The 15,239-nt window shown below is 45.2% G+C and overlaps 1 protein-coding gene across 4 annotated transcripts in view; it reads left to right on the top strand.

Moving 5' to 3' along the window:
* Positions 1-7,714, top strand: part of LOC139381021 (disco-interacting protein 2 homolog A) — a 207,914-nt gene extending 200,200 nt beyond the window's left edge. For all 4 annotated transcript variants that reach the window (XM_071124256.1, XM_071124254.1, XM_071124253.1 and 1 more), the window contains 3 exons: positions 791-965; positions 3,299-3,422; positions 4,551-7,714. In XM_071124256.1, coding sequence (XP_070980357.1) covers positions 791-965; positions 3,299-3,422; positions 4,551-4,803 — 552 coding nt within the window. In that variant the 3' untranslated portion in view covers positions 4,804-7,714. The remainder of the gene's footprint in view (positions 1-790; positions 966-3,298; positions 3,423-4,550) is intronic.
* The last annotated feature ends 7,525 nt before the right edge of the window (positions 7,715-15,239 follow it).

Raw genomic sequence — 15,239 nt, 5'->3', positions numbered from 1 at the left:
CCAGGGGTGATGGTCGGATTTGCGTTTATCGTTGAAGGAATGAGCGTTACACCGAGGCCTGTACTCTGGAGCGGGATCGATTTGGAGGTGGAGACTCCGTCATGGTCTGGGGCGGTGTGTCACAGCATCATCATCGGACTGAGCTTGTTGTCATTGCAGGCCATCTCAACGCTGTGCGTTACAGGGAAGACATCCTCCTCCCTCATGTGGTACCCTTCCTGCAGGCTCATCCTGACATGACCCTCCAGCATGACAATGCCTCCAGCCATACTGCTCATTCTGTGAGTGATTTCCTGCAGGACAGGAATGTCAGTGTTCTGCCATGGCCAGCAAAGAGCCCGGACCTCAATCCCATTGAGCACGTCCGGGACCGGAGGGCAAGGGCCATTCCCCCCAGAAATGTCTGGGTACTTGCAGCTGCCTTGGTGGAAGAGTGGGGTAACATCTCACAGCAAGAAACGGAAAATCTGGTGCAGTCCATGAGATACACTGCAGTACTTAATAATGCAGCTGGTGACCACACCAGATACTGACTGTTACTTTTGATTTTGACTCCCCCTTTCTTCAGGGACACATTATTCAATTTATATTAGTCACATGTCTGTGAAACTTATTCAGTTTATGTCTCAGTTGTTGAATCTTGTTCTGATCGTACAAGTATTTACACATGTTCAGTTTGCTGAAAATAAACGCAGTTGACAGTGAGAGGACGTTTATTTTTATATTTAAAGTTTATATATAAAATCTTCCCCTGTCTCTCTGCTAACACCTCTCCATCTTATTGTATAAGGTGTGGGTGAGCAGCCCCCACAATGCAACAGGTTACTACACGGTGTATGGAGAGGATGCTCTGCATGCGGACCACTTCAACACCAAGCTGAGCTTTGGAGACACGCAGACGGTCTGGGCCAGAACAGGATACCTGGGTTTCCTACGACGCACTGAGCTCACCGACGCCAGCGGAGGTTAGAGTCCAGACATCAGATCAATCAAATCACATTTTATTTGTCACATGCTTCGTAAACAAGTGTAGACTAACAGTGAAATGCTTACTTAAGTCTCCTTTTCCATCAATGCAATATTAAAGATAAAGATACTAAATGTAATAAAAAATAGAACTATTGACAGGAGGAATATAGTGACTAGACAACGAGATAGATAATAGAAAGTAGCAGCAATGTGCTGTAAGTAGGGGTAAAGGATAGATAATAGACAGTAACAGCAGTATACTGTAGGTAGGGGTAAAGTGACTAGACAACAGGATAGATAATAGGCATGGAGTCCAGTGTGTGGCCATGGAGTCCAGTGTGTGGCCATGGAGTCCAGTGTGTGGCCATGGAGTCCAGTGTGTGGCCATGGAGTCCAGTGTGTGGCCATGGAGTCCAGTGTGTGGCCATGGAGTCCAGTGTGTGGCCATGGAGTCCAGTGCAAGATAGTTAGTTAAAAAAGTTAGTGTTCAGTGCAGGTAGTCTAGGTTAGCCATTTGATAAGCTATTTAGCCGTCTTCTTCAGCAGTTTTATGGCTTGCGCTAGAGAAGTTTGTTCAGGATCCAGTCGGTTTCAGATTTAGTGCATCTTTGCAATATTTTTTTCCATGGCAAAATTTAAAACACGAAGCAGACCAAACATGAAGCAGGTTATTATTATTTTAATTTTTTTTTGCCCACACTATAGATGGCAAAATCTGTCCTCTAATACAGGACTAGTAAAGGCCCAGAGTTACAGACTGCTATATCAGTCCACTAATACAGGACTAGTAAAGGCCCAGAGTTACAGACTGCTATATCAGTCCACTAATACAGGACTATTAAAGGCCCAGAGTTACAGACTGCTATGTCAGTCCACTAATACAGGACTAGTAAAGGCCCAGAGTTACAGACTGCTATATCAGTCCACTAATACAGGACTAGGAAAGGCCCAGAGTTACAGACTGCTATATCAGTCCACTAATACAGGACTAGTAAAGGCCCAGAGTTACAGACTGCTATATCAGTCCACTAATACAGAACTAGTAAAGGCCCAGAGTTACAGACTGCTATATCAGTCCACTAATACAGGACTAGTAAAGGCCCAGAGTTACAGACTGCTATATCAGTCCACTTATACAGGACTAGTAAAGGCCCAGAGTTACAGACTGCTATATCAGTCCACTAATACAGGACTAGTAAAGGCCCAGAGTTACAGACTGCTATATCAGTCCTCTTATACAGGACTAGTAAAGGCCCAGAGTTACAGACTGCTATATTAGTAAAGGTCTGTTAATACAGGACTAGTAAAGGTCCTCTAATACAGGACTAGTAAATGTCTGTTAATAGAGGACTAGTAAATGTCTGTTAATACAGGACTAGTAAATGTATGTTAATACAGGACTAGTAAAGGTCCTCTTATACAGGACTAGTAAAGGTCTGTTAATACAGGACTAGTAAAGGTCTGTTAATACAGGACTAGTAAAGGTCTGTTAATACAGGACTAGTAAAGGTCCTCTAATACAGGACTAGTAAAGGTCTGTTAATACAGGACTAGTAAAGGTCCTCTAATACAGGACTAGTAAAGGTCTGTTAATAAATCAAATCACATTTATTTATATAGCCCTTCGTACATCAGCTGATATCTCAAAGTGCTACACAGAAACCCAGCCTAAAACCGCAAACAGCAAGCAATGCAGGTGTAGAAGCACGACTAATACAGGACTAGTAAAGGTTTACCTAGAGGAGAGTTAACAAACGTTAACAATGACCCCTACTGACGTTAACAATGACCACTACTGATGTTAACAATGACCCCTACTGACGTTAACAATGACCCCTACTGACGTTAACAATGACCCCTACTGACGTTAACAATGACCACTACTGACGTTAACAATGACCCCTACTGACGTTAACAATGACCCCTACTGACGTTAACAATGACCCCTACTGACGTTAACAATGACCCCTACTGACGTTAACCTGCTCCAACACTATTCTAGATTACTGAGAAGAGTCTCCTATACACCTACTGTACTCAGACACCATTCAAATCATATCAAACTTTCTTTGTCACGTGCGCCGAATACAACAAGTGTAGACCTTACAGTGAAATGCTTACCGGTACTTACAAGCCCTTAACTAACAGCGCAGTTCAAGAAGAGTTAAGAAAATATTTACCAGGTGGACTAAAATAAAAAGTAATAATTTCAAGTAACACAACAATAATGAGGCTCTATACAGGGGACGCCGGCACCGAGTCAGGAAGTAGTTTTTGAAATGCTGTGTAATATTTAGTTCTTATTGGACATTGCTAACCTGTGTTGCAGAACGTCATGATGCTCTCTATGTGGTGGGGTCTCTGGATGAGACATTGGAGCTGAGAGGGATGAGGTATCATCCCATCGACATCGAGACATCTGTTATCCGCTCACACAAGAGCATCGCTGAATGGTGAGGCACATTAATCTATACCCACATATCTGTAGTCCCACATCTACACACAAGAGACTCTAGTCCCACATCTACACACAGGAGACTCTAGTCCCACATCTACACACAGGAGACTCTAGTCCCACATTTACACACAGGAGACTATATAGTCCCACATCTACACACAGGAGACTCTATAGTCCCACATCTACACACAGGAGACACTATAGTCCCACATCTACACACAGGGGACTCTATAGACCCACATCTATACACAGGGGACTCTATAGACCCACATCTACACACAGGGGACTCTATAGACCCACATCTACACACAGGAGACTCTAGACCCACATCTACACACAGGGGCCTCTATAGACGCACATCTACACACAGGGAACTCTATAGACCCACATCTACACACGGGACTCTATAGACCCACATCTACACACAGGGGACTCTATAGACCCACATCTACACACAGGGGACTCTATAGTCCCACATCTACACACAGGAGACTATATTCCCACATCTACACACAGGAGACTATATTCCCACATCTACACACAGGAGACTCTATAGTCCCACATCTACACACAGGAGACTCTAGTCCCACATCTACACACAGGAGACTCTAGTCCCACATTTACACACAGGGGACTCTATAGACCCACATCTACACACAGGGGACTCTATAGACCCACATCTACACACAGGGACTCTATAGTCCCACGTCTACACACAGGAGACTATATTCCCACATCTACACACAGGAGACTCTATAGTCCCACATCTACACGCAATATACAGATTAACTCAGAGGCTCGTGATATCTTTCAATGTCAGGTGTTGTGTAGCATGTATTCTAAAATTATTTGTGTAAGGTCAAACTTGATCAGTTCTATATCTGACAACTGAACTCCTGTCTCCCCTGCCTTCCCCTTTTCCCGTCTCTCCTCTGTCTCCCCTTTCTTCCCCTGTCTCTCCCCTGCCTTTCCCCGTCTCTCTTCCCTGCTTTCCCCCATTTCTCTCCCCTGCCTTCCCTGTTTATCCCCCTCTCTGTTCTGTTTTTACTTGCTAGTAGTGGAGCTCACACTGTTAATGCTGATGGTATAATCTGAACTTCTCTCCCTCTCCTCCCTGTTTCAGTGCTGTGTTCACGTGGACCAACCTCCTGGTGGTAGTAGTGGAGCTGTCTGGGTCAGAGCAGGAGGCTCTGGACCTAGTTCCCCTGGTGACTAACGTGGTTCTGGAGGACCACTACCTGATAGTGGGTGTGGTGGTGGTGGTGGATCCAGGGGTTATACCTATCAACTCAAGAGGAGAGAAACAGAGGATGCACCTACGGGATGGCTTCCTGGCTGACCAGCTGGACCCCATTTATGTGGCCTACAATATGTAAACAACAACATGTCCACAAGATGTAAACACCTGGACCCCGTCTATGTCACATGTAAACAAAGGAGGAGGAGGAGGGAGAGCCGCTCAGAGAATGAGAAATGGACTATGGACCACACAGCAGAAATGGACTATGGACCACACAGCAGAAATGAACTATGGACCACACAGCAGAAATGGACTATGGACCACACAGCAGAAATGGACTATGGACCACACAGCAGAAACCTCTTGGTGTCTCTTTCTCCCTGTTTGAGTCCCAGCAGAATAGTGATAGGTCTTGGTGGGGCTGTACAGTCAGAATAGTGATGGGTCTTGGTGGGGCTGTACAGTCAGAATAGTGATGGTCTTGGTGGGGCTGTACAGTCAGAATAGTGATGGGTCTTGGTGGGGCTGTACAGTCAGAATAGTGATGGTCTTGGTGGGGCTGTACAGTCAGAATAGTGATGGGTCTTGGTGGGGCTGTACAGTCAGAAAAGTGATGGTTCTTGGTGGGGCTGTACAGTCAGAATAGTGATGGTCTTGGTGGGGCTGTACAGTCAGAATAGTGATGGTCTTGGTGGGGTTGTACAGTCAGAATAGTGATGGTCTTGGTGGGGCTGTACAGTCAGAATAGTGATGGGTCTTGGTGAGGCTGTACAGTCAGAATAGTGATGGTCTTGGTGGGGTTGTACAGTCAGAATAGTGATGGGTCTTGGTGGGGCTGTACAGTCAGAATAGTGATGGGTCTTGGTGGGGCTGTACAGTCAGAATAGTGATGGGTCTTGGTGGGGCTGTACAGTCAGAATAGTGATGGGTCTTGGTGGGGCTGTACAGGCAGAATAGTGATGGGTCTTGGTGGGGCTGTACAGTCAGAATAGTGATGGGTCTTGGTGGGGCTGTACAGTCAGAATAGTGATGGGTCTTGGTGGGGCTGTACAGTCAGACCAGGAAGGCAAGGGACTAGATGGGACTGGAGGAGCAGGCAGGGGACAGGAGGAGCAGGCAGGGGACTAGATGGGACTGGAGTAGCAGGCAGGGGACTGGAGGAGGAGGCTAATGCCAACACTGTGGAGGAGATGGGAGGGACTGATTGTTCATTCCAGCTGGGTTCCTTTAACAATGTTATGTTACAATTTTATATCATACACTTATTAGTACTTTATGGCATGAAGAGTTGAAGACACATTTCATGTCCTCCTTGGTCTCAGCAGTCCATTCCAAAAATAACTGTTGAAACAGTCCAAAACAGAGAACTTTAACGTATAAAATATGTAATATATTATTCCAACACTAATTGTTTCAGACTTCATGTAATCAGTTAATACTCTGGCAAAGAACATCATTGGGATTTAACATGATCAACTTGCCACATGTTTTAAATGAGGCCTTAAGTATTCCCAGATGCCTGTTCCTGTCTGATTTTACTTGTGTTGATGTGAGGCAGCTGGTTGGCTGAGGAGGTCGTCAGGTTGAATGATTAGCCCTTGTGCACGTCCCAATATCTCCTGAAGTATGCGCTTGTTCACTACTTCCCACAAATCTAAAAGCATTGTATTGGTGGTGGCATGGTCAACTGGGAGTTTCCACCATATTTGTTATACCAGTCATTTTCTTTCTAATCAGTGGAGGGATGTGAACATGTTCACACTTTAAACATTTGGAGCATAGCCCTTCTCTCTGTGTGGCTGCAACATGAATACTCTTTCATTGTTTGTATCTAGTGGAATCTGGAGGTATTTTTGCTGAAGATATTATGAATAAAAAGCTCACAGATCACATGGAGACATGGGGTCTGATGAGGGCCAGGCGGTGACATTACATGATTCTCTCAGAAGACTTCTCTAATGACTGAGAGGTTGCAGTACATGTTGTTCCTCTACCGTCATCCATCATACCTACTATGTAAAGACCACTCCTCTGTAACCATAGTGCATCCTGTTGGCCCAGGCAACAGCCTGCTCTAAGTATGTACAGAGTTATGTAAGTTAATATTATTGGGCCCAAGATAGAGCCTCTTGCTCTGGGTACATGGTTCATGTGTGGGAAGAGACTGAAGATGTTTCAGATGAACCTCCAGACTAACCACATATTAACATGTTACTGTCTGAAGACAACAGAACAAAAGGAAAGAAGCCTTGTAATATGTATTGTATGAACACTGAGAACTGGCTACTGCAGGGAGGCAACACCCTGGGGACTGGCTACTGCAGGGAGGCAACACCCTGGGGACTGGCTACTGCAGGGAGGCAACCAAGCAACACCCTGGGGACTGGCTACTGCAGGGAGGCAACCAAGCAACACCCTGGGGACTGGCTACTGCAGGGAGGCAACCAAGCAACACCCTGGGGACTGGCTACTGCAGGGAGGCAACCAAGCAACACCCCGGGGACTGGCTACTGCAGGGAGGCAACCAAGCAACACCCTGGGGACTGGCTACTGCAGGGAGGCAACCAAGCAACACCCTGGGGACTGGCTACTGCAGGGAGGCAACCAAGCAACACCCTGGGGACTGGCTACTGCGGGGAGGCGCAACCAAGCAACACCCTGGGGACTGGCTACTGCAGGGAGGCGCAAACAAGCAACACCCTGGGGACTGGCTACTGCAGGGAGGAAACCAAGCAACACCCTGGGGACTGGCTACTGCAGGGAGGAAACCAAGCAACACCCTGGGGACTGGCTACTGCAGGGAGGAAACCAAGCAACACCCTGGGGACTGGCTACTGCAGGGAGACAACCAAGCAACACCCTGGGGACTGGCTACTGCAGAGAGACAACCAAGCAACTTTCTGACAGACTGTTCTGATGAATGGTGACATCTGTCATCCTGGAGATATTTTGAGGACATTCTGTTTGTGTAAAGATTCATGTGTCTATGGTTTGTTGTCATTATTTTCACAACATGCTTTCTTAATAAATACAATGCTTTTATCACATGATAATGTTTGTACTTTGAGACTGAACACTTGATTAATCAAGTGTAGACTAACGGTGAAATGCTTACTGACAGCCCTTCCCAGCAATGCATAATAATAATAGAAACAAATAACAACACAACACATTTAATCCTAGTAAAAATTGCCTGTCTTAGGTCAGTTAGGTTCCTCACTTTATTTTAATAATGTGAAATGTCAGAATAATATTGGAGATAATTATTTATTTCATCACATTCCCAGTGGGTCAGAAGTTTACATACACTCAATTAGTTTTTGGTAGCATTGCCTTTAACTTGTTTAACTTGGGTCAAACGTTTCGGATAGCCTTCCACAAGCTTCCCACAATAAGTTGGGTGAATTTTGGCCCATTTCTGACAGAGCTGGTGTAACTGAGTCAGGTTTGAAGGCCTCCTTGCTCGCACACTTTTTCAGTTCTGCCCACACATTTTCTATAGGATTGAGGTCAGGGCTTTGTGATGGCCACTCCAATACCTTGACTTGGTTGTCCTTAAGCCATTTTGCCACAACGTTGGAAGTATGCTTGGGGTCATTGTCCATTTGGAAAACCCATTTGCGACCCAAGCTTTAACTTCCTGATGATGCTGCCACCTACGTGCTTCACGGTTGGGATGGTGTGCCTTCGCTTACAACTCTCCCCCCTTTTCCTCCAAACATAACAATGGTCATTATGGCCAAACAGTTATATTCTTGTTTCATCAGACCAGAGGACATATCTCCAAAAAGTACAATCTTTGTCCCCATGTGCAGTTGCAAACCGTAGTCTGGCTTTTTTATGGCGATTTTGGAGCAGTGGCTTCTTCCTTGCTGTGCGGCCTTTCAGGTTATGTCCATATAGGACTCGTTTTACTGTGGATATACAGTGGGGCAAAAAAGTATTTAGTCAGCCACCAATTGTGCAAGTTCTCCCACTTAAAAAGATGGGAGAGGCCTGTAATTTTCATCATAGGTACACTTCAACTATGACAGATAAGATTAGAAGAAAGAAATCCAGAAAATCACATTAGGATTTTTAATGAATTTATTTGCAAATTATGGTGGAAAATAAGTATTTGGTCACCTACAAACAAGCAAGATTTCTGGCTCCTGTAACTTCGTTAAGAGGCTCCTCTCCTCCACTCGTTACCTGTATTAATGGCACCTATTTGAACTTGAAGTTGTTATCAGTATAAAAGACACCCGTCCACAACCTCAAACAGTCACACTCCAAACTCCACTATGGCCAAGACCAAATCAGATACCACCTGGAGCTTCTCCCCTGACGCATAGACATCTGGCTCAGTAGCATCAGATACCACTTGGAGCTTCTCCCCTGACACATAGACATCTGGCTCAGTAGAACCTGTTGCCCTCTTTGTGAAGAACATGGCAAACAGTTTTTTTCACATTGAGATGCAAACACGAGTCACTGAGCCACTTTGTAACCTGGACCATTACAGTAGTGAGTTCTTGTGCAGCTTGTTGTTTGCTCTTTGCACATAAATCACTGTATCATCTGCATACACTTGAACTTCAGACCCAGTACAGACAGAAGGCAGATCATTAATGTACAGGCTGAACAGGAGGGGTCCCAGTATTGACCCTTGGGGCACGCCCACATCATAGCTAAGAGTGGGCGACAGCTCATTGCTCACTCTGACACACTGAGTTCTGCCTTCAATGTATGATTTCATCCATCTCAAGGCATTGGGTGAAAGGTTGACCTTGGACAATTTTGTGATGAGAATCTCATGGTTAACAGTATCAAAAGCCTTCCTTATCTCCAGAAACACAGCCCCAACAACGCCCCCTTTGTCCATATTGGACTTCACATTTTCCAGAAGAAAGCTGTTGGCCGTTTCTAGGTAGTCTGGATAGTCTGGGAATTCTGGATGGTTTGGGTAGTCGGAATGGTTTGGAATGTCTGGGTGGTCTGAGTATTCTGGATTGTCTAGATCAGGGGTGTCAAAGTCAAATGGACGGAGGGCCAAATAAAAAAATCAGCTACAAGACGAGGGCCGGACTGTTCGAATGTTCATTGAAAAATTTTTAAATGACGCATATAGTCTAGTGAACCTAATTGAACCTACTGAAAACCTAACAAATATATTACAATATGATCAGATAAATAAAGCAATATTTTCTTATGGCTCTGTCAGTAATCTTTAATTTTCAACAGACACAAAAGACAAATTTCCTTTATATAAATATCCCCATAACATGAACATTAAATGAAAGAAACCGGTATTCAAGGCACCATCAGTAGACTATATTTTCTATTTTAGCAAAAGTGGGCTAAATTTACTTCAAAGAAAAAACAATAATAGCAATTTTCTATCATCCACTCAACTGAAATATTTTTAAAATATAATTGGATTGAAATACAAAAAAATAAAGTGCAAAAATCTATTAATCAAAAACAACACTTTGTTTAAGGAGAAGTAACATGCAGTGAAAACAAATATTAAATTTTAACTTTTAAACTTGAACTGAGTAAAAACTCTAAATATGTGATTGCACAGTAATGTTCACTTGTTTGAGGTTGAGGGTGATACTTGGTGGTGTCCCATCTTTTCCACAAGTTCATCAATGTTCGGGGTAAGGCTCTGAGCTGAAGAAATCCTCAGAATTGAGTGGAGGTGTTCAGCAGTAAGTCGACTTCTGTGTGATGTTTTGTTCAGGTTCATCAAAGAAAACAGTTGTTCACACAGGTATGTGCTGCCAAACATAGACAACGTTTGAGCAGCCTGGATGCGCAGCTGGGGCATTGTGCCGGGGAGGAAACGGGCGAACTCCGCAGCACCCACTGCCGCATATTTTGCCCTCAGTGCATCATTGCATTGGAGGTCAATCAACTCCATTTGGAGGTTTGGTGGTGAGCTTTCCACGTCAACAGCAAATGGGTTACCGAGCAGTTCCAACCTGCTTTTTTGTGCTTCAAAGTCAGCAAATCGGCGTCGAAAGTCAGCGGCAAGCATACCTATTTTATCAGCCAACTGTGTGCTCGGGAACGCACTGGTAGAGAGCTTCTCTTTCATGGTCTGGCAGCTGGGAAAGTGGCTCAAATTTTCTTTCCGCATCTGCGTCTCCCACAGAGTCAGTTTGGTTTTAAATGCCTTCACTGTACTGTACATATCAGAGATGACACGATCCCGACCCTGCAGCTGCAAGTTTATTGCATTCAGATGACTCGTAATGTCACACAGAAAAGCCATTTCACACAGAAACATTTCGTCTCGGAGTTGTGTTGTGTCTTTCCCTTTGCTGTCCAAGAACAGACAAATCTCCTCACGAAGCTCGAAACATCTTTGAAGCACCTTTCCCTGGCTTAGCCATCGCACCTCTGTGTGATAAGGCAAATCACCATGCTCCGTTTCTAACTCCGTCAGAAATGCCTTGAACTGGCGGTGATTCAAACCTTTGGCTCTGATAAAGTTAACTGTGCGCGTGATGATGCTCATTACATGCTCCATTTTCAAGGCTTTACCGCACAACGCTTCCTGGTGTATGATACAATGATAAGCTGTCAGCTCACCTGTCGCGTTTTCCTCTTGCATCTTTTCCCGTATCTTCGCCACCAGTCCGCTCCTGTGTCCACACATCGCAGGTGCTCCGTCGGTTGTCAAACCCACGAGTTTTTCCCAAGGCAGCTCCATCTCATTTACACATCTTGACACCTCTTCATACAAATCATGCCCCGTAGTTGTGCCATGCATAGGACGTAAAGCCAAAAACTCCTCTGTCACGCTTAGGTTGGAGTCCACTCCGCGGATGAAAATTGACAACTGGGCAATGTCAGAAATGTCGGTGCTCTCATCCACAGCCAAGGAATATGCAATAAAATCTTTTCCCTTTTTCACAAGCTGCTCTTTTAGATTGATGGACAACTGGTCTACTCTCTCGGCAATGGTGTTTCTGCTCAGACTCACATTTAAAAAGAGTTGCCTTTTTTCTGGGCAAACTTCGTCACAAACTTTAATCATGCAGTTTTTGATGAAATCCCCCTCCGTAAATGGCCGGGCTGATTTAGCGATCTCTTCTGCCAAAATAAAACTGGCCTTGACAGTTGCGTCCGCGTGTGTGTCCGCGTGTTTCGTTTCATAATGTCGTCTCAGATTATACTCTTTCAGTACCGCCACACTTTCTCCACACAGAAGACACACAGGTTTTCCAGCTACCTTCGTGAACATATACTCCGACTCCCACCTTGTTTGAAACCCCCGGTTCTCAGTATCCACCTTCCGTTTTGCCATTTTTGATGGGTATCTGAAAGTTAATTTTACTGTGATGCTGACGACTGCTGTGCCAATAAATATTGAAATGAAGCAGCCTACTGCTCGGTGCGTCACCTTTGCATTGTGGGAAATGTAGTATTGGTGCGTGTAAAAGATCTGCGGGCTGCCGGCTTGCTGCGGGCCGGTTCTAATAATAAATCAAGATCATCCCAGGGGCCGTAAAAAACCTTCTTGCGGGCCGGATGTGGCCCGCGGGCCTTGACTCTGACATATGTGGTCTAGATGGTCTGATTTGTCTGGGTGGTCTGGATAGGCTGGATTGGTTGGGTAGACTGGATATTCTGGGTGTTCTGGATGGTCTGGATAGTCTGGATTGGTGGGTAGTCTGGATAGTCTGGGTATTCTGGATGGTTTGGGTATTCTGGATGGTTTGGGTATTCTAGATGGTTTGGGTATTCTGGATGGTTTGGGTAGTCTGCATGGTTTGGGTAGTCTGGGTGGTTTGGAAAGTCTGAGTAGTCTGGATTGTCTGGATGGTCTGGATTGGTTGGGTAGACTGGGTAGTCTGGATGGTTTCTGTAGTTTGATGGTCTGGGTAGTCTGGATGGTCTGGGTATTCTGGATGGTCTGGGAAGTGTGGGTGGTCTGAGTAGTCTGGATGGTTTGGGTGGTTTGGGTAGTCTGGGTGGTCTGAGTAGTCTGGATGGTTTGTTTGGTCATCAGGATTGTCTGGGTAGTCTGAATGGTCCGGATGGTCTGGGTAGTCTTGATGGTCTGGGTATTCTGCATGTTTTGGGTAGTCTGGATGGTCTGGGTAGTCTAGATTGTTTGGGTAGTCTGGATAGTTGGATTGTTTGGGTTGTCTGGATAGTCTGGGTAGTCTGGATGGTCTGTGTTGTTTGGATTGTCTGGGTAGTCTGGATGGTCTAGGTATTATTTATGGTTTGGTTAGTCTGGATAGTCAGGATGGTCTGGATTGTCTGGGTGGTTTGGATGGTCTTGAGGGGTCTGGGTGTGTAGTCTGGATGATTTGGGTAGTCTGGATCGTATTGATAGTCGGGATGGTCTGAACTGTCTGGGTAGTCAGATTCATCTGGATAGTATTGATGGTCTGGATGGTTTGGGAATTCTGGATGGTCTTGGTATTCCGGATGGTTTGGGTAGTCTGGATAGTCTGAATGGTCTGGTTATTTTTGGATGGTTTGGGTAGTCTGGATTGTCTGTGTAGTCCGGATAGTCTGGATAGTTTGGATGATTTGTGTAGTCTGGATAGTCTGGATGTTCTGGATATTTTGGTTTGTTTGTATGGCCTGGGTAGTCTGGATGGTTTGGGTGGTCTGGATAGTGTGGATGGTTTGGGTGGTCTGGATAGTCTGGAAAGTGTGAACCGTCTGATTACTTGGTTGTCTGAATTGTCTGGATGGTTTTGGTAGTCTGGATGGTCCGGATGGTCTGGATATACCTTGATAGTATGGGTAGTCTGGGTGGTCTGGATGCTTCAGGTAGTCTGGATGGTTTGGGTAGTCTGGATAGTCTGAATGTTCTGGATGGTTTGGTTAGTCTGTATGGTTTGGGTTGTCTCCATTGTCTGGGTATTCTGGATGGTTTGGGTTGTCTGGATGGTCTGGATAGTTAAGATGGTTTGGGTAGTCTGGGTGGTCTGGAAAGTGTGGACCGTCTGTATTACTTGGTTGTCTGAATTGTCTGGGTAGTCTGGATGGTTTTGGTAGTCTGGATGGTTTGGATGGTCTGGATATACCTTGATAGTATGGTTAGTCTGGATGGTCTGGGTGGTCTGGATGGTTCAGGTAGTCTGGATAGTCTGGATGGTTTGGGTAGTCTGGATAGTCTGAATGTTCTGGATGGTTTGGTTAGTCTGTATGGTTTGGGTTGTCTCCATTGTCTGGGTATTCTGGAACGTCTGGATGGTCTGCATAGAATGGATGGTCTGGATGGTTTTGGTTTTGGTAGTCTGGATAGTCTGAATTGTCTGGATGGTTTGGGTAGTCTGGAATGTATACTTATTCTGGATGGGTTTGGTAGTCTGGATAGTCTAAATGTTCTGGATGGTTTGGTTAGTCTGTATGGTTTGGGTTGTCTCCATTGTCTTGGTATTCTGGATGGTTTGGGTTGTCTGGATGGTCTGCATAGAATGGATGGTCTGGATGGTTTTGGTAGTCTGAATTGTCTGGATGGTTTGGGTAGTCTGGAATGTATGCTTATTCTGGATGGTTTGGGTAGTCTGGATGGTCTGAATAGTTTCTATGTTTTGGGTAGTCTGGAAATTCTGCATGATCTGCATAGAATGGATGGTCTGGATGGTTTGGTAGTCTGGATGGTTTGGGTAGTCTGGAATGTCTGCTTATTCTGGATGGTTTGGGTAGTCTGGATGGTTTGGGTTGTCTGGAATGTCTGCTTATACTGGATGGTTTGGACAGTCTGGATTGTCTGAATAGTCTCTGGTTTGGGTAATCTGGATGTTCTGGATGGTAAGGATGTTCTGGATGTTTTGGTTTGTCTGGATAGTCTGGTTGGTCTGGGTAGTCTGGATGGTTGGGTAGTCTGGATAGTGTTGATGGTTTTTTAGTCTGGATTGTTTGGGTTGTTTGGGTAGTCTGGATGGTCTGGGTAGTCTGGAAGGTCTGGATGTTTTTTTAGTCTGGATAGTCTGGGTTGTCTGGATGGTTTGGGTATTCTGGATCGTCTGGGTGGTTTGGGTAGTCTGGATGTTTTTTTAGTCTGGGTTGTCTGGATGGTTTGGGTTTTCTGAATCGTCTGGATGGTTTGGGTAGTCTGGATGGTCTGAGTATTCTGGATGGTTTGGGTAGTCTGGATAGTCTGGGTGGTTTGGGTAGTCTGGATAGGCTGGATGGTACGGTATTACTGGATGTTTTGGTTAGTCTGGATGTTTGGGTAGTCTGGATGGTCTGTATGGTCTGGACATTTTGGGTAGTCTGGAATGTCTGCTTATTCTGGATGGTTTGGGTAGTCTGGATGGTCTAGATAGTGTCCATGGTTTTTTAGTCTGGATGTTCTGGGTTGTCTGGATGGTTTGGGAAGTCTGGATGGTCTGAATGGTATGGGTAGTCTAGATAGTCCGGATGGTCTGGATGGTTTTGGTTGTCTGGGTAGTCGGTATGGTTTGGTTGGTCTGGATTGACTGAATGGTTTGTTTGGGTATTCTGGATAGTCTGTATGGTCTGGACGGTTTGGATGGTTTGGGTAGTCTGGAATGTCTGCTTTTTCTGGATGGTACGGATGTTCTGGATGTTATGGTTTGTCTGGATAGTCTG

This window comes from Oncorhynchus clarkii, chromosome 22 (genome assembly GCF_045791955.1).
Source record: "Oncorhynchus clarkii lewisi isolate Uvic-CL-2024 chromosome 22, UVic_Ocla_1.0, whole genome shotgun sequence".
NCBI classification, from domain to species: Eukaryota; Metazoa; Chordata; class Actinopteri; order Salmoniformes; family Salmonidae; genus Oncorhynchus; species Oncorhynchus clarkii.
The sequence above is the reverse complement of the archived record's forward strand: the minus strand, read 5'-3'. Positions and strand labels throughout refer to the sequence as shown.